Source organism: Lycorma delicatula, chromosome 1 (genome assembly GCF_047948215.1).
Source record: "Lycorma delicatula isolate Av1 chromosome 1, ASM4794821v1, whole genome shotgun sequence".
Classification (NCBI taxonomy): domain Eukaryota; kingdom Metazoa; phylum Arthropoda; class Insecta; order Hemiptera; family Fulgoridae; genus Lycorma; species Lycorma delicatula.
The window spans coordinates 16662660-16688097 of NC_134455.1; the positions used below are offsets into that span (position 1 = coordinate 16662660).

Genomic DNA, 25438 nt, shown 5'->3' on the forward strand with positions numbered 1-25438 from the left:
TTATTTTTATTTTATTTTTTCATTACTTTTATTTTATTTTAGAGTATTTTGTAGCGGATTCTGCCACCACAACATTTTCATTACCACAGAATTAGGATTTAAATGGACTTTTTTTGAAGATTGGATAGTTTAGGGGATTACATATATTTTGCCCCGATCCGTTAATCACATTTTTCCACCTTGGGGCTGGATCTGCTTCAATATGAACACAGACCCAAGGAAGACTCAGGGGAATTGTTCACCCCAGCATTTCTTCCACCATCACCATTCAGGTAATCTTGACAAACATCACGGATACAACATGTCACATCTGTTTAGTCCACCAAACTTATGTCCTGGAACCAATTCCACATGAATACAGAGTGTTCTGAACACTGTGTCCTCACGCACAGGAATGCTTTCAAACACCTGTTGACAGTAAGGTCAACTCGTACCCCAGTTTTCCGTCTTCACAGTCCAGCCATCTCTAAAGGTCCAGGATCAGCCGGTAGGACCATCTGCCCTTCGTTGACTCATCCCATCGTTAGTCACAAATCTACAAGAACCATTTTTCTTTCGTATATACGTTCAAGTTTAACAAATTTGAATTGAAAAATTAAACTGAAGCAAACACCAAAAGTCAGTCAGACAATTTAATGGTTAGGAATCTAACTTTACATTTAACTGGAGCTAGGTTTGATTTCCCAGCAAGGGGGCAGCCATTATTTCATTAAAAATAATCACATTAAAATGCAATTTGCAATTGTTTAGGATGAAAATCTTAGTTAATATTCATAATATAACAATCAATGTGTAAAAAATGATAAAATGTGATTAATTTTAATTTTTAAAATCTCATTACTTTCAATTTCAAAGGTACCTTTTGTTGTAATTTCTTTTCAAAAAATATATATTTATATAAACAAATTCAAGTGGCGAGAAAAGTTAAAAATATCACTTAAGTACCTCAGATGAAACTTGTGAAAAATATTAGATTTCAATTTCTAGGTTAAATGAAAAGATTAGTCAGATTCTGGAGAAATAGCTACCCATTGCAGTTCTATATATTACTTAATAAAAATAGTTTTTAAATAGATGTCATCATCATCATTAAGCCTTAGGTCTTTCGACCTGTTGCAAACTTAAAGTAAATTTTCTTCCCATCTCTTCTTGGGTCTTCCAATATTCCTGTATTCCACTGGTCTGTTATCTTCTTTAGATTATGTATATTATTTATTATCTTATCTTATTATCTTCCTGGGAAAAAGACAATTATCCATTCAATCCAAAAGTTGTTTCTAATTATTTCTTTATTCAATTATTTTGTCATTCAAGTTGAAAATAATCAGCTGTTGTCGCACTTCATCTTTTCGTACTCTATCTCTTCACGTAATTCCTGTAACAGATGTAAGAAAACACATTTCAGCAACCTGTAATCGGCTTTTATCAGCTGATGTCAAAACCCATGTTTCACTACCATACAGACCCACCAGAACGCTATGCTTTTATAAAGTTTCATTATTGTATCATTACTCACCTGGCCACGCAATGTTTTCCTAATAATTAACACACTTTAATAAACACATAATAATTAACACATTTTATTAAACTTTTCTATCTTATTTTTTATAACCTTTTCCACAAAAAGTAATATACTGCAACTAAGAAATTTAAATCCATTCACTTAGTCAATGATTATCCTTTATTACTAATTTACATCGCAGCAGATCTAATCCAGAAAAGGCCATGGAAACTGTTTTACCCGGCGAGATATTAAAATTATATTTTTTGACTGTCTTATTTAATTCAAACATTGCACACTGTAGATAATCTTCTCTGTTGGATATAATAACCTGATCATCGGCAGACAAAAGCGTCATTACAAAACTTCTGATAAATATTATCATCAATTTTTAAAATTCTTAACCTATTTTTCCATTCTCTAATGGTGTCATCTAAATAAATATCAAACAATATAGGTGAAATTCCATACCCTTGTCTTACGCCCATGTTCACTTTCCTATATTCAACCTTTCCATTTTGTATCTAACCTCCGCTCTTGTGTCCTGGTATAGGTTTTTAATATCTCAATAATTTGTAAAGGAATTCGTCTTTCCGCCATTATATTCCATAATTTACCTTTTAATAATCTATCGAAGGCCTTTTCATAATCAATAATCACTATATTATATAAGTTCTGCAGTTAAATTCTCTTCACTATAATCTGTTTTAATACAAAGATATTTATCCGTACACGAACATTCCTTCTGGAAAGCAGTTTGTTCTTCTAGCAACACAATGACTACAATGGGTCTCATTAGATTAATCAAAATTATGAAAAATAACTTATAACCAGAATTTAACAAACTTATTCCTCTCCATCTTCCTCTTTATCTTCTCTATTACCTCTTTTAAAAATAGGTACCACCAATGCATCCCTCCATTTCTCTAGTATTCTCCTCTGCTTCCAGCACTAAGTCAACAAAGTGAATTCCTGCCGAATCACATACATCTGCATTGAGATGTTTGATAATCATATAAGCATTACTCTGCCTACCATGAAGATCATATTCTATGCAAGCAACATACCCATCCTAAGATTCCCATTTAGCTTTCCTCACTAACGTTTTCATCTTGTTTGAGTTTGACATTGCTCTTTATTGATCTCTGATTGCATTGAAAGCCACTTTAGGTACAATTGTTTTTTCTTATTAATTTCTCTTTAAAGATCATCATTCCAGTTGTATAACCCTCTCTTCTTTGGACTTATTCCTCGTACCCAAAGCTTCAATTGCCGATCTTTCAATTGCTGTTTTAATATTCATCCATTTTTTTTCCACATCATTTACATCCAAACATATGTTATCCTTGAGATGGGCCGGTACATGATTTTGGTACAAAGATCTTATAGAGATAGCCATCAGAAGGTGCTTCTTCCACTCCTGTGTTCTACATTTTGCATTTTCCAGGTCAGCCTTAAACCATTTCTGTCTCAAAGCTATTTTCACTACAAACCAGATAATGATCAGAGCCATCATTTTATCCTCTAAAGACTTTAATATCATGAAATAACTTTGATAGTCATTATTTGATAGTTCATTAGCCAAGAAATAATCAATAAGTGACTTGTATCCTCTACTAGTCTAAGTATATGTGTGAATTAATAGGCTGGTTTCCTACTCTTGCATTTAGTCACCTCCTATCAACAAGTAATTCAATTTAATCAACAAGTAATTCTTATTCAATGTATCTATCGCTTGGTACAATTCCTTATACAACTCTTCTGAAACATTGCCCCGTTCTTCCTCTGAAGCATAAACGACTACCACCAAAATTGATTAGTAACAATAACTACAATTTAAGATTCTTATGTCAAGCTAAAAATAAAAAGCTAGGATAAATATGCATTTGGATCTAAGATAAAGTACCAAATACCAAAAAAATCCGTCGGGATTCTAAATTACTTGCAAACTGGTTGTAAAATGAGTTCATAAAAAACTATTGTTTTAAACATCTAAAATTAAGTTTTAAATATCCATAATTAACAGGAATGAGATGGTTTGAAAGCTTACTTTGTTAACAATAAGGGGAAAATTAATAAAATTAAAAGAACAAAGTCTTAGAATTTAGTACTTTGAGCATATTTTACAACTTCTGGCAAAAGTTTTCTATCCTAAGAACGTTACAATTTATTTTTATGTAGAAGGAGATATTTTTATAACTGTTAAAAGATGATTTTATCTCTTTCTTGGGATAAATTTTTACCTTACTCTACTCAATAATATAAATAGAGTAAAGGGAATTCAGACAAAGGAAATTCAACTGGTTTAGAAAATTATGGAGGTAATCTTTCGCTTTCGACTTGGACTATTTAAAACAATGTTGAACTACTCTTTAGTTTTTTTAGTTTTTTTATATAGACACTACTTGTCTCTACTTGTTACTGCAGTATTTCATGGTTGTTTTTTTTATTTTTTATTCTTTTATAATTACTCTTGCCAATTAATGTACAAATATTAATTATTATGGTCGTTTAACAATCAAAATACACATCGTTTTTATATATACTGTAAACAGCATTTTAAGAGCGTTTTCCATTTATTTTATTTCAATAACGGTTTGGCGAAGGAAGCATCTATACAATGTCAATAATTAGAATGCAAGTGCATACAAAATCAAAAAAAGGACCGTAGTTTTCCTCCATTATAGAAATGTTTTATCCCATTTAATAGTTCCATTACAGACGAGAAGTAACTTATAATATTTAATAAATTTTAAAAAAATATATAAGATAATTTTTTTTTTTTGAGTGTATTTAAAGTAAATAACGACTCATTTAATAAAGTTAAAATATTACAGAGAATAAACTAGCTATGTTGCAAAATATGCAGATTGCACAAGATTAAATTAAGTTAACAGAACTGTAATTCCCCACTATTCAGTTATTTACATAATGATAAACAAAAGAAAAAACAACTCTACGAACATTAGGTATATCTACAGAAGTTATTTTTTTCTAAGCAGTTTTAATAAATACTTGTTTTAAGTAAATAACTAAGTCGTAATTGCAATAATCTATGAAATTAATTCTAAGAAAGAAACAATAAAACGTAATATCATGACACGCAAACAAGGAACATTTATAACAATAAGTAATACTTTTAGTAACTCTGAACTAGTTGCAAAAAAAAAAGTTTTACCATCCCGCGTTAACATGAATGAAAATTATTTTCCTTATCCCGTCTAAATACAAATAAATATATTTATTTCGTTATTTAACTACTTAAAAATATAATGCATAATGATAACTCAACAGGACATTTCCTGACTACATGAAACTGTTAACAACGGACAGTTTTGCGATCTCCAGTACCTTGAAAAAGACTACCTAACAAGTCTCCCTATAGTGGCAATGAGTAACGGACGAGCAAACACGGTATTAAAAAGATTTGTGCTTAATTTTTAGGGCATTATAAATGTATACACTGTACTATAATCATGATACTGTTCCTTCGTTATAGTCTCATTTATAGGAGCCATTCTCCGTGTTTTACGTACAGTTGATCAAGAATGGTACGACTTAATGCACGCGAATTACAGTTTAGTGTATTACATTTATGTTTGCAGCCGACATGATCAAACGCTCTACGCGGTTATGTGAGTTTTCTACTCTTGCTCGTTGAAAATGCTTAGCGCAATACATTTCATTTTAAAAATAATAATAACATAAAATACATTATTAAGTTATTTAATTATAAGCAGATTATCTTTTTTTCTGCTTAAGCTTTACCGCAACGGTAGTCAGACGATACATTCAGAAGTTTATAGGCCACGGTAAAAATGGTTTTACAAACCCGATCTTGCGCTCTGGAACGGTTTCCTAATGACATTTCCAATAAATATACGCATTAGTTAATTTAATTGTATTTTTTTTTTGTCTTCAGTCTTTTGACTGGTTTGATGCAACTCTCCAAGATTCCCTATCTAGTGCCAGTCGTTTCATTTCAGTATACCCTCTACATCCTACATCCCCAACAATTTGTTTTACATACTCCAAACGTGGCCTGCCTACACAATTTTTCCCTTCTACCTGTCCTTCCAATATTAAAGCGACTATTCCAGGATGCCTTAGTATGTGGCCTATAAGTCTGTCTCTTCTTTTAACTATATTTTTACTAATGCTTCTTTCTTCATCTATTTGCCGCAATACCTCTTCATTTGTCACTTTATCCACCCATCTGATTTTTAACATTCTCCTATAGCACCACATTTCAAAACCTTCTAATCTTTTCTTCTCAGATACTCCGATTGTCCAAGTTTCACTTCCATATAAAGCGACGCTCCAAACATACACTTTCAAAAATCTTTTCCTAACATTTATTTATTTTCTAACATTAATTGTATAAGTACTCATTAGCGCCGACAAACTGCACAGTAAAAATCATACACTCTGGATTCATTTAAAATTAAAATGTTTTCGAAATCAGGGTTTCTTAAAGAAAAAGCGACTTCTGATGTAAACACAATAAACGGTATCGAAGGTTTGCGTAGCTTAGGTTAACCGATAGATAAAGTTACAACATAAAAGCAAAGAAGTTCATTAACAAACTCGTACGACTACGGAAATTGTGTAAGAAAGAAATTTGTAGAAATTTAAAATATTATCTCGGCACTTTAAAACAAAACGATGAAAATACGAACGGGTTTTCAGACGAGATTACGGTAACGGAACTTCACGATGATTACAATCGTCTATATAAGAGATCAAAACTCGTAATTGTAAACGAGTTATCAGTAATGGAACAAAAAGTCGAGAAGGCACAACTATTTAGTATTTTTGTTTAGATAAACTATTTTTTGTGTCAGGCGAAAAAGATTCAAATTAACTAATTTAGCAATTTCTTCGGTTAAAATAACGATTAAAAAACTATTCATTTCTTAATCAAATTTTTCTTTCGAAATGCGCTGAAAATGCATTTTTCTAAATTTTTTTTATTATTGTTTTGTCGACGTGAACCAACTACTGACTGAATAATAAATACGGTATACTCGTTATCTTTAGTCATATACAAAGTATTTGGTTAGAATTCTAAAGTAATAAAGCGGGCACTGATACTCGTATCAAACAGAAGTATATGAACTATTTGCTGGAATATACTCGACATCACAGTGTTCTTTTACGCAGACTGTCGTCCGTGTTAGCTAGTTAATTCATAACTCTTATTTGGGAAACTTGTGTAATAACTTGATATAAATCAAAGATTATAATTCAAGTAGAATTATAACAAAACGATTTTCCTTAGGTCTGTCACCTCTTTACTTGCTTCCGTGGCGTGAGCGGTAGCGTCTCGGCCTTTCATCCGGACGTCCCGGGTTCGAGTCCCGGTTAGACGCAATTTCACACGCTACAAAACTGTAATTTCATCTCATCCTCTGAAGCAATACCTAACGGTGCTCCCGGAGGATAAAAAAAGAAGAAGTCACCTCGTTAAATTACAGGGCCTTTTAACGGCGGTCGTATTTTTCTGGTTCCAATAATATACGCTATTCGAAAGCGTGTGTGTTTGTTTATACGTGCGCGCGCTAAGTTCATGTTTCATGTACTCAGCTAATCGATTAACTTTGTAGGGACAAAGTTAATCGATTAGCTGAGATATTTTAGGAGATATAACTAAAAAAAAAGCAAGACAAAACAGTCTGCTGTTTATGTTTACAAAAGAAACGTAAGTTTTTACACGAAGCATGTTTTAGGAGAAGAAACTAAAATTATAAACTTTGGAATTCTGTTCCTTTAAAACTGATCCGAGTTTTATCCCAAAAATTGTCGCTACGACTATTTTTCGGAGAAAAGAACCTACAGTTTTTCTCATGTTACCTACCGTTTTATCTACAGGTCAAAATACGCCGGGAAATATTTGACAAGAGAACTTTGAATTTACTTCATAGCAAAAGCAAGTATTGCTAAACATTCATTACAAAAATGTGGTCTGCAAGTCATGGATATTTTTAATTACGAAAGTGAAACGAAAGTTTTTACATTTAAATAAAAAATGTCTTTCTCTAATTTATTATATGTGATCTCATAATTTGTGTGCTATACTTAGTAAATTCAGTTTATTAGAATATAATGTTGCACATTTTATACCGGAGTATGACAATCGTCTGGTACTAAGACACTTGTCTTTTTCGATATTTTTAAAAGATCAAAAGGTACTGGAGGCTTAATACGAATATCCAGTCGTACTAAGCCTAAAAAATCGGAAGGTTAAAGGCGACCTCTTAAAGGTTTTACTTATTTTTGTCAAATTATTAAATACTCAACTAAAAATAATACTTGACTTATTAAATACTCAAAATCCGTTGTCAAAACCTTCGTAAAATTTTGTTAATGTCCAAAAACGGACTGAATCTATAACGGAACGCAAAAGTGGCGGGAGTTTCACAAATTTCTCCCTTCGAATCGCAGAGCCTGGACAGTGTCCCTTGCTGCTGTATGATTCTGTTAATCGGGCGTGTTTCAAGTGTTTATTTTAATGTCGGGTCTAAGTTTAAAGTTTTGTTTTAATTTTACGGACGGATTTGTGAATAGCGTTCCATATCCGTTTGAACCAGCGTTCTCAAACCCATTTCTGGGTCCTACCGCGGGAGACTAGGCTTTTAAAACCTGTGCTCCCGACGTAATTCCCCTTCAGACCGTCCACTGAAGTCCTTTCGGTGCTAACGCTTCATAGTCTAGCAGGAATACGCCACAACGGGGCACTAATTGTTTGGAGGGAGCAATGCGCCCCCTTCCCCGGAGGGAGTCGCAATTGCTGATTTAATTTAATTAATTGTAAGTATTAAGATATTTTAAGGAATGGATAAGGAGAAGATCTTCATCCACTTCTTCAATGGCTGCCCTTCACGGTGCTTCTCTGCCGGGCTCTGAATCTATAAGTCCGTTGATGAATTAATTCTACCGTACATGTGCGGTTAGAGAATAAATTAAGTACTGTCCAGCACTATTTTGATCTTAATAACAACTAGTGAATATAAAAGTAAGAATACAACTAAGTGTCTGCAAGTAGTCTGACATTATAGGTCAACTTGGTGTGCTCAGAACAGGAAATCTAGACACGTTTTGATCAATGACGAGGCGAAATATTATTCTAGAAAATATAAAAATGTAGGTAATGAATATGGCGCAATTAATGGAGAGAGCGCAACAAAATATTAATAACACTTAATTACACGAAAAAGTAGAAACCTACATTACTGGTTTCCTGAATCGTATTAGGCAGTAACAAATATGTTTGAGAGCTTTACATATCATTAATATATTGTGTAATGTAACTGAAAAAAGCATATTTCGTTCCTCACTGTAAGACAACACATCATTATGAATCCACTTGTAGATATTGCGAATGAAATTTAAAACACGGTTCAAATTTTATTATGATTTTAATTCACAAAAGTGGAGTAGCATCTATTTGTTTTCCAAATAATACCGATTTAACGTAAATTTAACAGCAACGGTAATAAAAACAATTAAATGTTCACATTCATTTTTACGTTAACAGTATCACAATAGATACCTAAACTTAAAACAAAAAAATGAGGTGAATGAAAATAATCATTATTAAAACAAATTTATTTTAATGTATAATTCATACTTAATTTCGCATAATTCTATTAACTGTATTTTTTCCCTGTGCAACACACGTTGAAGTAATTAATTCAATTACATTTAGCAAGTTATATTTTTACTGATGAGTCCGAACAGCGAACAGTAAAAAATTACGGATTATCTTAAAATACTACCCGATTCACTTCCTACAAATCAATGCAATTCAATTTTTTTTTAATTTTGGAAATTTTTCTCAAAACTCCCTCTCATAAATTTTTTATTCCGATGAAAACTTTAATTTTTATTGTTTTGCCCAAAATGAGATTCATCATTATTTTCAGTTTAATAAATAAGCATTTGACAACAAACCGATAAAAACATTTTAACTATGTTAATAAAAATTTTATTGTAACCTAGCCCGTGCATGAGAAAATAAAAAAAAAAACGGTTTTCTTTTGATCATTAAATTCGTATCATAATTTTTTTTCAGTTGGGATGTATTAAAAGATGAGATGTTCTCTATTACGACTTCAATTTCAACAATATAGTCCGTTCAACCTAGATACTATTTATTAATTTCTACTAATGTCAATTTAATTATTAACTCTCCTACTGAGTTCAGAGGCAACGTACATAATGAACTGTTTAAAACAAAAAGGAGCATTTTTTGTTCCTTTAACATCCTCTGTTCTGGTCTTTCTTAAGCCTGTCACATACGTAAAACATCTCAGTAGTGTCAGTATTCCTGTCAATGGTTATTATTAGGACTGACTTCAGTCGGACTCACATCAATATGTCTATAACTGTTACGTTTACAATATGTAATGTATGCATGACATAGATTTTTACATCAGATAAGACCATATATGCATCTAATACTATATAAAACAACGTAAACTATATTTTTTTTTACAAATTATTATTAAGTATGTTTTACAAAAAAATATTGCACAAGGATAAGGTAACTCAGTTTTTCAGCTCCTTTATTAATGAATCGATAAATTTTCATTTATACTCGTATAAGAATCTATTAGTTTTTTGTTTCGATACCAAAAAACGAAATGTAAAAAGATATGGTAAAATATTTTATTAATAGAAAACTATCTTCATGAAAAATTGTAAACCTAATTATTAATATGTTTGTTTATTTATTTTTAACTCAACATTTAAAAAAACAGGTAATGTAGTATTAAAAAGGACTTTTTAAGCACTGTCAGTAAAAAATATTAAAGAATTAACGTAATCTGATGTACTAAAGTTTTAGCAACATAATTACGAGTACAGAATAACAGAAAGAAATCATTTGATTAATCATTTTTCCAAGCAGTTCTAAAAGAACTACTTGAATACCAGCAAGCTATCGGCTGAATGCACAGTTATCCAATTAAACCGGGCTGACAATAAAGGATAGTATAATATAAAACTAAATATGCTGTGCATCAGATGAATAAATACACTACAGCAGAAAATAGATTGAACCTTGACGCTTGATTCAATATTGCTGCTTCCACACTTCCCATTCACCTCTTATTTGAATCTAATCATAAATATTGTATTATAATTCACGCGACTCATGCCCTGATACTAAATACTAATATAATCTTTTAAGGAAAAATATCAAATAAAACTAGAATCAAGCATAACAAAACAGTGATTTTGGATGAATAAAATGAAATCATTTTACACAATATTGTATGTAATTTACAGACAGACATTAGGAACTTAATCACACTTGATATATTTATAACTTAAATAACACTACGTAAGAAACATATTTCAGTCTAACATGTATTTTAAAAACTACTTACTACCTTATTTTTCTTTTTAACTACATATGTTAATGATTATGCGCATTATGTAATATTGCATTACCGAAAAAAAAAATTTATAATGAAAAACAACAGAATAAAAAATTATTATTTTTCAAAAATGACCTTGAATACTATTAATATCGCTGCTAACTTTAAAAAACTAACAAAAATAACATCCTGCTTATACACTGTTATTAAGAATTAAACCATTAACAATTTAAAAAAATAATAGTGTTTTAAATCAACTACTATGATTCACGATAAATGAACACAAACTATGAAAAAACTCAATCGAATTTAGAACTGCACTTTTTCTTTTAATTAACTCTTTCTTTTTATTAACGCTAAATAAATCATATATTTAATATCACTGTTTTATTTGTACAGTAGTGTACAGTAGTACTATTGAAGAAAATTCAAACAAATATAAAATAATGCCATATATACACACATAAAAGGCTTTGTCTAGATTTCTCAAAAGGTCATTTTTTTAAAAATCTTTTTCTAGGTCAAATTTTTTCAGTTTGGTTTAAAAACTTAGCTTATGTTTAAATCAAATCAGAATACATTCTAGCAAAGTTTTGTTATTTGGACACACAACAATCTTACCGTTTTAAAGAAATAAATGCCAAAATTTTCCCTTCTACAAAAATTATTTATTGCATATGTTTTAACCAAATTCTTTTTTAATGTTTTCCTAGACATAGCAGTATTGCAGGCGACCCAAAAAATACTCTAGAGTAATATTGGAAGAGGGAGAGCAAATCAAAGTTAAATATTGATTTTTTGAATTTTTCAAAACGTTTTTGGGCTTTTAATAGTATTAAAAGTTTAAATAATAAACTTTTAGTTATATAATATAACAATAAAATTTTATCCTACTCGTAGTTCATACCCGCACCTCCAAAAAAAGTAAATCTTATGTAACATTTTATTGGTTGTACATGTTTACTGGAATCTTTTTTAGTTTCTTCTATTTAACATAGTAAACCTAGAAAAATTAAAAAGAATTTTCTTGAAAGGGGATTTTGGAGGATAGGCAGCAAAAAAAAATAAGTACGGATTTTTTGAATTTTCAAAACTTTTTTGGTATAAGCATATAATGATAATTTTACGATAAAACTTCATCATAAATTACCCTCCACCGTCCAAAAAAAAAAAAAAAAAATTATTTTTCCGTTATATAAAAATAAATTACCAATAACAGGAAAATCAAAACCTAAACCGACAACGATTGTCGGTCTATATGCCTACAAGCGCCCATGATGATGATGATGACGTACAGTGTGTATACGAAGAGATTGATGAAGGAATTAAACACGTAAAAGGAGATGAAAATTTAATAATAGTTGGAGATTGGAATGCAAGCATTGGAAAAGGAAAGGAAGGAAATATAGTGGGTGAATACGGGCTGGGCAAAAGGAATGAAAGAGGGGACCGACTTATAGAGTTTTGCACGAGGTATAATTTAGTAATTGCAAACACCCAGTTTTAAAATCATAATAGAAGAATATACACTTGGAAAAAGCCAGGCGATACTGCAAGGTATCAGATAGATTATATCATGGTTAAGCAAAGATTTAGAAATCAACTCGTTGACTGCAAAACTTACCCTGGAACAGACATTGATAGCGACCATAATTTGGTGATAATGAAATGTAGACTGGGGTTTAAAAACCTGAAGAAAAGGTGTCAGATGAATCGGTGGAATTCAGAGAAGCTTGAGGAAGAGGAGGTAAAGAAGATTTTTGAGGAGGACATCGCAAGAGGTCTGAGTAAAACAGATAAGGTAGAAAATGTAGAAGAAGAATGGGAGAATGTTAAAAAGGAATTTCTTAAATCAGCAGAAGGAAACTTAGGCGGAATAAAGAGAACTGGTAGAAAACCTTGGGTTTCAGACGATATATTGCAGCTGATGGATGAACGTAGAAAATATAACAATGCTAGTGATGAAGAAAGTAAAAGGAACTACAGAAAATTAAGAAATGTTATAAACAGGAAGTGCAAACTAGCGAAAGAAGAGTGGATTAAAGAAAAGTGTTCAGAAGTGGAAAGAGAAATGAACATTGGTAAAATAGACGGAGCATATACAGGAAAGTTAAGGAAAATTTTGGGGTACAAAAATTAAAATCTAATAATGTGTTAAACAAAGATGGTACACCAATGTATAATACGAAAGGTAAAGTCGATAGATGGGTGGAATATATTGAATAGTTATACGGAGGAAATGAATTAGAAATTGGTGTTATAGAGGAAGTTGAGGAGGATGAAATGGGAGAAAAAATACTGAGATCTGAATTTAAGAGAGCATTAAAAGATTTAAATGGCAGAAAGGCTCCTGGAATAGATGGAATACTTGTAGAATTACTGCGCAGTGCAGTTGATGAAGCGATTGATAGATTATACAAACTGGTGTGTAATATTTATGAAAAGGGGGAATTTCCGTCAGACTTCAAAAAAAGTGTTATAGTCATGATACCAAAGAAAGCAGGGGCAGATAAATGTGAAGAATACAGAACAATTAGTTTAACTAATTGACGATCGGAGTATCTGAGAAGAAAAGATTAGAAGCTTTTGAAATGTGGTGCTATAGGAGAATGTTAAAAATCAGATGGGTGGATAAAGTGACAAATGAAGAGGTATTGCGGCAAATAGATGAAGAAAGAAGCGTTTGGAAAAATATAGTTAAAAGAAGAGACAGACTTATAGGCCACATACTAAGGCATTCTGGAATAGTCGCTTTAATATTGGAAGGACAGGTAGAAGGAAAAAATTGTGTAGGCAGGCCACGTTTGGAATATGTAAAACAAATTGTTAGGGATGTAGGATGTAGAGGGTATACTGAAATGAAACGACTAGCACTAGATAGGGAATCTTGGAGAGCTGCATCAAACCAGTCAAATGACTGAAGACAAAAAAAAAAACCAGGAAAATATTACAGATTGTTTTAAATTAATGATAAATCCCACTATTTACTTTTAGTTTTCCGTCATGTAAAAATGCTCAGTAATTTTTTTTATTTAATAAGCATCTTTTAATCCTAGTTGAATCTTTAGACTATAAATTCCAGAACATAATAGCAAAAGCTATTGGGTAACTGTATTTATTATCGTATGTGAAATGGCATATTGTTATACGCCATTATACACAGACTGCAAGGAAACAACTGACGTTACTTGAAATAGCTAAAAGTTACTCATCTATAGCATGTTTAAATACAGTGCTGTGCTATACACCATCAACAATTCCAGCCGCTTCTCAAGTAAAAAAATATCACACTTTTTTGAAGAGATACCATACAATTCAGCAATTAAAATAATTAATTCAATAGTTCGTGTAAGCTTCAGATAAATGTTTGAGATGACATTCTGATATATGTATAATACATACGCTGTGAGAAAGCAACTCAAATTAGTAGCGCTGACTTCTGATCATATCACCAGAGAAAAGGTACACAAATAGCCATACTGAACAAAGGGTTTCGATTTTACTAAAACAAGAAAGAGCTCACTTGTTAGTGATATTAATATCTTGGAAAATCTAGACTTGCGATTTCAGTTTGTACAACTGAACAATTTTATCAGCTTGATAAAAACTTTATTTTTCATTAACTAACAAGATTTTTTATTTAAAAATTATAAAAAGTATTTAATTAATTACTTTTCCACCTAATTATCTAAATTTTTAATGAAAACGAACCATCAATTTTGTTATCTAAATTTAATACAATAGGGACAGACAAAGAAGGTATTTACTTAATTACTTCAGCTAGTATAGTCACATTTTGGAAACTTTACAATCTAACCTTTATACATAGTTGCATAATAAAGAAGATATTTTTTCCTCATTGTTTTTTTCTATGGTTAATGTTTCTTTTGGTAACAGGAGCATTCACAGACATTCACTGTGACGGCCCAAGACAAGTTCCTGTTCTAATTCTTGTATTACTATCACAGGATCTTTTAACCGGTAATTTTTTTTATACATAATTAAATTAATTAATGAGTAAAAAACAAAAACAAATAAACTAATGTAAAAAAAATTGTTAAATTATATTTGATAAACAGATTCAAACTTATTTCAAGATAAGATTTTTAAAACTTATTTTCTCTTACTCTTATATTACTACTGGAAATCTCCTTGAATCAGGTAACAAAAACATATTTTATAAATTATATCTATTCATTTAGTGCAACAGTTTTGTATTTGTATTTCACAATATAAAATTGTATTAAGGTGGTGGGTATGTCCTTATTTGTGGGTATGTAGAATTCTGAGTAAATAATGTCAGTGGATTTTTTACTAGTTTCTACAATTGTCTGGAAAATGCTGACCCTATGATATATTTTGTTTTCATTATAATCAGCTACTGCCACAGTGAAAAAGGAGTAACCGAACCGGGCACTGAAGGCATACTGAAAAGCTTTAAAAAACTCATAAAATAAATTCAGTACAGTTAATTCATTAAAAATTTGTAGTTTCAAATAATTTTCTATGCCAATCATCACAAAATAGTCCACCAGGCTGGTCTAGTGGTAAAACTCATAATCGTAAATCACTTTTTTAACACCTGGTTTTTGAAATCGAATGTTCTCAGGTTGGAATCGTAGTAAAAGTCAGTTCCTTTATACTGTTTTGACTATTAGACAGAGGATAGCAGTCTGCTTTGGAGGTTGAAGTTTAATTAAGTACACATTTCAGGAATGGTCGGCTTGGGTCAGCTCAAGACTACACTTCATTTACAAGTTATACATCATCATATCATTTGATGTTGGGAGGGGGGGGGTTGCTTATTGTTCACAAGCTGAACAGATTGCAGTGTACACATTAGGAATAATAATAATAAAAATAAAAATAATCATAAAACACCAAATGTATATTACTTAATGGGCACTTTATTGTGGTAGCTTTACTAAGATAAGAGTAAAATCTAACAATTAATGTACCACTTAGTGTTACATTTTATTAAGAAAATAGCCAGGCTTTGATTGTACTCTGCTTAATTGTTATATCCCTAAATTGTTCTACTATTTATTTATCTGCTTTTTCTTTTTTTTTTATTGTAATGCCCTTCAACATAAATAGTTTTGGATTGCATAGTTTAATCTAATATGTAATTAATCAAATTAATTAATGAATAAAAAACAAAAAAAATAACATAAAAAGAATGTTAAATTATTAATGATAAACAGATTCAAAACTATTTCTCAATAAAATTTTTAAAAGATAAAATATTTTCTGTTACTCTTACATTATTGCTGGCAATTTCTTTGATCAGGAAGGCACACATTTAAGAAGTTGTCAAACATATTTTAAATCTAAATTGCATCTATTCACAATTTAGATTTAATTCATTCAGCAGTTATTATATATTTATAAAAAAATAAGTAAATAATACAAATTTGAAAACATCCCTGTTCCAATATTAGCCTACTACTCAATAAAAAAAAAATCGAATATGTTAATTTTTATGTAATTAAGGTTAATCTTAATTTAAAGTTCACTAAAATTTTGACTACGAATATTATCTTTTTTAAATATAATAAAATCTAATAAATTTTTTTTCATCGACTATTTTGTGCCTACGTCTGCATGTTTTTTCTTAAAGATATGAAAAAAGCCATAAATTAAATCACTTAAAATAATTTTAACATAAAATTCTCATTTATTACAGTAATTTTACAATCTGAAATAAAATTATGTTAAAAAAATGCACCACTATGACAGTCAATTGATTATCTTCAAATGAAATATATATGACATATATTTAAATAAAGATATTTAAAGGTATATTTACTTTTAGACAATCGTTAATTATAAAAAGATGCACCATGTGGTAATAATGAGTTGCCAGTAGCAGCACCGAAAGGGTTAAACACTACGGCTACAATTTGGTTTCAAGTTATAAGTACCAAAACTAGTTCTCTGGATTTTAAATCAAGAAAGAATAATTGTATGTACACAGAAGGATAATGATTTATGAAAACAGAATAGTCAAAATGCAAGTAACACAACAAAGTTACTAAATTATATGAACAGATCTATATTAAGTATATATTTATTTCATGGCTTAAAAAAAATAACTTAAATTAAAAAATAGGTGAATGACGATTGTGGGATTTTTAAAAAAAAAAAACCTCTGACAAAATTACATCTCCAGTTCTTCAATTTGTGCATTACAGAATCATGTACAGGACTGATCTGATAAAATTCTTCAAGAGCAATTTTGGAGTTAAGGCTACAAAAACATATTAACACACACAATAACCCTCTCCTTTATAGGTTGAGTGAAAGAGGAAAAGAAGAATAAATATTATAATTCCTTTCCTTACATGACATAAAAGAAATTAGATAATTTTCAAATAAAAAATGTTCACTTTTCACTTTAGGAGGAGGAGATCTGGGTTTTATCAAAAGGTAATCAAGAAAACAGTCTAGTTAATTAAACAGCTAGAGAATAAAAAACTACCATCACTGGATAGCTTACAAAGGCAGATTTATGACCAGAATTAATGAAGAAAAAAAGGAGACTGTTAGCATGTAGGGTTTATAATCACAAGGTAATTTATTTCTTGCAGAGAACTACAAACAAAAAGTTATTACTTTTTACCAATCTGACTTACAACACCCAGTGAGTAGCAACTAAAAGAGTTATCAAATAAATACAATTACAAAAGTAAGGAGATCTAATGTACATTTAACAACCCATATGAACTTGTATTGTATGCATAACAGTAACAATGATAAGAACAAACAAGTATCATTTGTATAGCTGAGCAAGTAAAGTTATTTAAATGCAAACAATTTAAATTAAGTGAAGAAAGAAATGAAAAAAAGGAAAAACACTAAAAGTAATAAAAGGACAACAATGAGAAAAATAATTTCCACAAAAAGATACCACCACCAGTACATAAAATTTAGTGGTGTTTTTCTTTCAAATAATATATATATGCATGTGTGTATGTGTGGATGTGTGTGTGTTTTAAAACTTTTTTAAAAGAACCACTTTGTTCACTTCTTAAGTACTGGCACTCATAATTATTTTATAATTATGAAAAAAGCCAAATGAAAAAATAAAAAAATGTTTATTGGAATATTAAAAAATAAGTAAAACAGTATCAATCCCGTGAATATTTTATGCAAAAAATTATCACACTGAAAAATATTCAAATTGTAATAAAAATTTCACGTTAAAAAACCTTTGTTAAAGAAGGCATACGTAAAATAAAATATACTTTAAAGAACTTAATATACTTAATATACTTTAAAGTTTTAAGTAAAACTTAGTAAATAATTTTTACCTTTCCTCTTCTTTTTTTCAATTTTCTAGCTTTAAAATTTGGTTTTATTAAAATTTGTTATTTTTTTAAGTTTGTTAACACCTAAATTTATAAAATGAACAAAATTATATAAATGATATTTTATTTTTAAAACAAAAAAGTAATATAAAGGTATAAATTATTATTTAACTGTTAATGGTTCTGAATACCAGGAGCATCTAAGAGAGTAAAGCAGTCAGGAAACTGAAATACTAAGGTAAAATAATGCAAACAACTAAAGCTATATTTAATTAACTATTTCCTGAAACTCACAAGTTAAACAATGACAGGTGCATACGTTTAGTTAATATTTTGGTTTTAGTATGCCATTACTCCATTCATAAAACATACAGAGAAGGCAAGAGAGGGCAGCTGAAAAATATGTCACTTTATGACTTTACAGTTGTTATGTCACTTTTTTTCCAAGATGGAAAAAATTTTAAAAATAAAACACAAAAATATATAAAAAAACTAATTTTTGAATAATGTAAAATTAAACAACATTTTGAAAGAAGCTAATTACAAAATAGAGACACCCATCTCACTGAGAAGATTTTATAACTACTGTTACACCCTGGCAACATCTTACTTAGAGTAACTAGAGTTTTCTAGAACAGTATTGTCACTCTCGTCTCATTTCACGATATGATGGGAATATTCCAGAAACTATTTACCAAGTACATAAAAGCACACACATTTTTGATTAGAATCAGTGCAGTTGTTATTTTCACACAAGTATTAAGTACTGTATGCAAGTTTTTTTTTTGTGCCACCCATCTGCCATCCATTTTATTATAATGAGTGGATATTAAAACATTTTTCGAAAAATAGCCTACTGTAACATTTATTACATGGTTTTATTTAACTTTCTACGTATGTACTCTAGATAGCACAGCTCTTGTTTTAAAAGCATGTAACTTAAAATTTGTTATTCTTGATTTTTTTGTTATCTTTCTAGCTTGCAGATATTATGATGCTAGGGGAGTTCTTTTGAATCTTTCAAGATAAAATAGTTTCATAGCAGACTTTATAATTTTTGATAAGTTTTTCTAAATAAACAATACTTTTGATAAAAAATTAAAAATAATTCAAAACATGGCCTAATTACCAATATTGATTTTCGCAATTGCTCAGTTTTTGTATCGGTAAAATTGGCACTTTCTAGTTTATCTTGAATTCATCAATAAAGAAAGGAAAATATTTAACTGCCTTGCAACAAATTTATGATTATGATACGGATATACTGGAAATATCAGTTTTGGAATCCCAGAGTCCAAAAAAGTGATTTTTAAAAAATGTCTATATCTGATATACTTTCTATTGATGAGGCTTGCATAAGTTTTTAATGTAATAATGATAAGTCGTCTTTTTGAATTAAGCTCAACTAGTAGTTACATATCATATAAAATTCAATTTTGCATAGTCAAACCAATGCAGTGAGATGCCACATTCGCATCCATATCAACATTTAATAAAATTAATTTTTTTTGCTATCAATTTAAAATGAAAAAAAAAACCAGCAGCAATGCTAAGAATGAGGACAAGGAAGTACAACCACCCTCCAGTTCAAATACTGGAACTGTTCTACCTTCGAAGAACTACAATTTTGCAGCAGATGCCAAACACCTAAAGAAGAAATTCCACTGGCATCATGGCTAGCTTACTCAAGGTAATTTCTGTAAATATTGTGGGTTGTTTCTGCTCTCAGCCAGAACGATGAGCGGTAGTTAGGGTTCTTTTTCCACCAGATTTTTCACTATGTACAAAGATGTGGACGATTATTGCAAAGCACATGTACAGTCCCAAGGACAGAATTTTGCAGATTCCATTCCAGTCTAATGGAATCTGCAAAATTGTTTACGGAGAGCATTCCAGTGGACATCCAACTTCACCAGTCTTCATGAAAATTTATAGAAAAGAAATAAACAAGTACTGTCCTCGATTGTTGACTGCATCATTTTTTTCTAGCACACAAGGTAAAAATCTGGGTCTGGGCATACTTATCAACTTAGACAATTTCTGCATCAAAGCAGGTGATTCACAACTAAAAGGCCATTTTGAGCACGGACCAAAAACAACATATTTATCATCCAAAATGAAATAATTGATCTATGTGATACTAGAATCCATGAAACACATCATCACAAGAGTTAAAAAAGCTTGCGTTTACAAAATTTTAGCTGATAAAACTGCGAACATTTCTGGCAAAGAACAGCTGTCTATTGGATTATATTTCTTTGATGAAAAGCCAACAAAATCCAAGAACAATTTTTGGGCTTTGTATAGCTTGAAGGACTGTTAAAGCCATTGAAAATTTTGTGACAAACTTAGACCTAGATCCTGAAAGTGTGTGGGCTTAGGCTTCAATGGATGTCTAAGAAAGAAGATGTCCACAGGCAATCTTGAGACAACATAAAAAAAGGCCTTCTACTTCCATTGCTTTTCTCCCAAGTTGAACCTTGTCATGAACGACTTAAATTATCCCAGAAATTCAAAACTGCATTGGAACTATCAAAGAAATAATCACTTTTTTTGCGAGTCTGTTTTACGATGCATGCTTATTGCCAGCATTCCTAAATTGCATGAGACTAGAGAAATAAAAGAGTATCATTGTTTTTAAGGATCACTTTGTTGATATTGTTAATGTATTAGAGACCTTAGCTGAAAGGAATGCAACAAGAAAAAAATGCTTATCAATCGCATGCATATCTTCATTTATTGTGTTAGTAACATTAACTGTTAAGTATTCTGCTATACTGGAACCTGAATCAAGTGCACATCAATTGAAGGAAATTTGAAAGTCAAAGTCAATCAGCACATTCAAACTATTCTAAACATGCTATGACTTATCAGGAAGATGCAGAGAATGTCATACATGACTGCCATTTTAAAAGAAATAGGCAACATTGGAATGCATTTGAATGTTGATATAACCACCTATTACACTGCTGGCAGACAGAATCACAGAAGCAATCATCCAGCCAAAAATCCAACTGAATTTTTGGAGAAGGTTTCAAATAATTCCTTACTTGATTCCATCATATCATCTTTAAAAGTCAGATTTTTTCAGACAAATTCTCAGCATTTTCATTGATAAATTTCCATCTGAGTAACGAAAGGTGTTCCATTGGAGGGATGGAAAGAAAGTAGTTTCATCCTGTGTAACTTTCTACAATTTAGTAAAGGAATTAAAAGGAGAAAGGGAATTGTGGTTCAAAATGTGAAATGGAAGTACAGAAAATGCCAGACATAATTGAGGATTTAAAAAAAAACGAATCGTTTTTACAGACTATTACAAGGCTCTGATGATATTGCTTTCACACCCCTGCAAAAGTACTAGCAAGTTTCCATTTAGCTCCCTTCATTGAATTAAAACATGGCTAAGAAGCACCATTGGTAAAATACAGGTTAGATAGGTTAGCTACATTAAGCATTCACCTACAATAGGTTTTTGCCAACAAGGAACAATTAGTTGAAGCTGTAGTTAGACAATTTGCATCTTATGCTAGCAAACTATTATTACAAAATTAGTTATTTTTTTTTTTTAAATAGATATTTTATTCTTCCTTTTGTTATTGTGTATTACTGAATAGCACTCCCTCCCTAATGGACTACCCTTCTCCCACGAAAGAAGTTAAATTCGGAAACCTGCTTCCCTTCCTTTTTGAGCTGGAAACGCCCTTGAAAACATAATGTTGTTAGTAGATAATATATTGCTTAATGAGAGGCTATTCTTTCTGTTAAAAATATCTTTGAATCGATCATATATATATATATATATATATATATAGGCGAGAACCTACGTCAGGGCAAAATTTCACTCGCCATAACTTGAAAAAAGTATTTCCAGTTATATGTTTATAGGGGAAATTTTTAACTTGCTCAAAAATCAGCAATCACAGGGCTGTAGTATAATTTTGAATCATCTTACACCAATAGAAAAAGATACACAGTTTTAATTAACAAAGTCATAATAACAATAATCTGTAAAATTACTAGCGCTATGTGTTGTAAGACTTGCCTTCCAAAATTTTTTTAGAATTTTCTAAAATTAAAATAAACTATTTTAAAATAAAACACAAATATCTGTAAAAAAATAAAATTTTCTTAATCACAGAGCATGTATTTGCAGATACATGCTTACAAAGAAAACAAACATACCAGATGCAAGGTGTGCATTTATCTGTAGTGATAAGGTGTCTTTGAGATATTCATAACAGCTAAAGTAAAGGGCATGTGCTGGTCCTGCACCCATCACCACAGCTCCCATACCTCTAATAGGGCGCAATATACCTTCCTGGACTACCATTCGGTGTAGGGCCTCCCCAATACCTCGATAAGTTGCATTTGGTGAAGGCGATAAACTCTGCATTCTGGTCTGTTAAAAAAAATCATAATATAAAAATTAGCAACTTTAAAATCAACAATGTGTTTACACACACAATCACACAACTTTCAGATTTTAACAAAAAGTCTCAGATAGACATGTGGTAGTAAATTTTACATTCCTTGTTCTCTATACTCTCAATCAACAATCAATCTCAGGACAGTTTCATACTATTTTACATTAGTGCATATTGTACATCAAGAATTTTACAAATTGAAAACGATTTTATGTTGCAATGGCAAACTTAACACTTTGATAGTGGCATAGGTGACATATGTCACCCACTACATAATTTTTGTACATTTAGAAAAACTCAATGAATTATAATGAAATTTCATGTAATCCTCAATTGGACTTGGAGAGCATGTACATAAAATTACAAATGATTCAGATATCTATCTATTATTCATTCTTTATAAGTTCTTGTTTAAGAACCTACTACCCGGTGTTATATCACCCACACAACTACTGCAAAACATGAAGGGTGTTGTAGATGACATGTCACCCAACTGTTGTAGTTATATTATGTTTATTATACACAAAATATATCCCTTTGTCAAGTATTTGTGTCAGCTATATTCTCATCAAGATAATTAGTATTATTCTTTTATAAATAATTATATCATTACTGCTAAACAGTGTCATACCCCATGACATGATTTGATGTCATATCATCACTGCTAAACAATGTTGTGTAACTACATTTTCCTGGATGATATTTATATTTTACTATGATTACTAACAATTTATCATTTATGATATTTTATTACTCATAGTTTTATCTTATCTGGATGTTCTGATATGGCTAAATTTGTAAATATATTATGCAAGTCACATAATATATGTACTACGATGACATATTTTCTCTTTCTCCATTCTTTTAAAACATCAGTACTACCTTTTATATTCAAGTATACATTTCCTTGTATTACTGTTCTTTTAAGTGACTAAATAGTAAGAGAAGGATTATTTTCTTCATTGTACTGTTTTTATTTTCATATTTACTGATGGAAAAATGTATAGTTGTTTTTATCATGAAAATGGATGAACAAATAAGACAATGGCTGGAATAACCAACCACAATCAGAAGACAGCATCTTTTCTGATGAAGGTGATAATGAGGATGGTGTTCAAGATAGTAAAACAGACAGTGTAGAAGACTCACATCAAGAATAAGTCCCCAACAAAGTGATGAAGAAACGAATCAAGATGCTGATGCAAAAATTGAGGAGGATGAAATGAAATTATACAATTGACAGAGGAAGGTTTAGGGTCATTTTATGAAGTGAAAAATAAAAAAGGAAATGTACTAGAGTGAAATGGTATCAAGAACCAATGCTTTTAATGTCTCAAAATATAATTTCTCCAGTTCACTTACTGATTTGCAACAACATGCATAACGCCCTGGAATGAAAAGTTTTGTATGTATTTTTAATGATGAAATAATAGATATTATAACTTCTTGTGATAACATTTATGTTAATAATATAAATAGGAAATTTTCAAAATTTTAAGATACTAAGCCTTCAAACCAACAACAAATTAGATAGCTTATTGGTTTTTTATACCTATGCAGTATACTCAATTATAATCGTTGAAACATTGAAGACGCTCTGGGACATGAAAAGCGGCACTGGTTTTGAAGCTATGTGTCTAACAGTCAGCTTTCAAAGGTTCAGAGTCTTAATTAGTTTACTTTTTGATGATATAAAAACAAAAATGAACACAACAATTTTGATTAGATAGCTCCAATATCGGTATTTTTTGAAAGATTTATCAGCAATTCACAGTAGTGTATAAAACCAAGTGTGTGTACTTATTCACTGACAAACAACTTGTTCATGGGAAATGCCCATTCTGCAAGTACATGCCTTCAAAACCAGCCAAAAATGGCATCAGAATTCTTTGATTAATTGATAATCAAAGAATATTCATACACAAAACATGGAAATATATGCTGGATGACAACCAGAAAGACCATATAAATTGAACAAGTATGATGTTGTAAATAGCAGAATCGATTTTGGATACTGTAGGCACATAACAGTGGATAACTGGTTTTCCAAATTCCTACCACTATGGAGTTTACAAAAAAAAGGAGTTTTGGTTTAATCTACTGGTAGCTATATTTGTTGTATATTGTGAAAAACCTTTTTAATTGGAAACAAATAAATAAATAACCAGTAATTCAGTACTACAAATAATTTAGTTTATGTAATAAAGATTTATAAAACAATACAGGTGGTTGACATATATCACCCACATGACTACTCTCATTAGTATTTCAAATGCGTCTACCAGTGTTAAGAATACATATGGCAGAGTAGATAAATGGGGAAAATGGAGAGGGTAGGGGGTTCAATCTCAATAAATAAGAATGGATTAAGATATCTAATCAGTATTACAAATTTATTATTAAAATACAACTAAAGCATAAATATAACTTGCTTAAAAATTGTGCATATATCTTCTACTTATAGTCGACCTTTATTCTGATTGTATAATATATTCAGTTTCCCTAAGACAACTCAATCTTTTGTTTACCACATATTACAATATCAGAACCAGATTAAAGTTCATAAAAACTTCTTTAAAATCTGCATGGAGATTATGACATTAAATGATACTGTCTTCAAAATGATAAAAACACCACCAACACAGGTTTACTTTAAAATAAAAACAATATTACAATTAATATTTAATAAAAAGATTTTTTTATTATAATAATTTACTCATAAAATGAAACAATTTGCTTAATTTTTTTTAAAACTGGTAAAAATTATTAAAATAAATGAAATGATAGATGAATCTGTAAGGTCCATATGAATGATGAGCA

General features: G+C 30.3%; 1 protein-coding gene across 4 annotated transcripts in view; it reads right to left on the minus strand.

The window, feature by feature from the left end:
- Window positions 1-25438, minus strand: part of LOC142329398 (mitoferrin-2-like) — a 122304-nt gene that overhangs the window by 64871 nt on the left and 31995 nt on the right. For all 4 annotated transcript variants that reach the window (XR_012757505.1, XR_012757515.1, XM_075374011.1 and 1 more), the window contains exon 2: window positions 22377-22593. Coding sequence is in view for 2 of the 4 variants with exons in the window: in XM_075374011.1 (XP_075230126.1) it covers window positions 22377-22593 (217 nt within the window). In the remaining 2 variants the exon portion in view is untranslated. The remainder of the gene's footprint in view (window positions 1-22376; window positions 22594-25438) is intronic.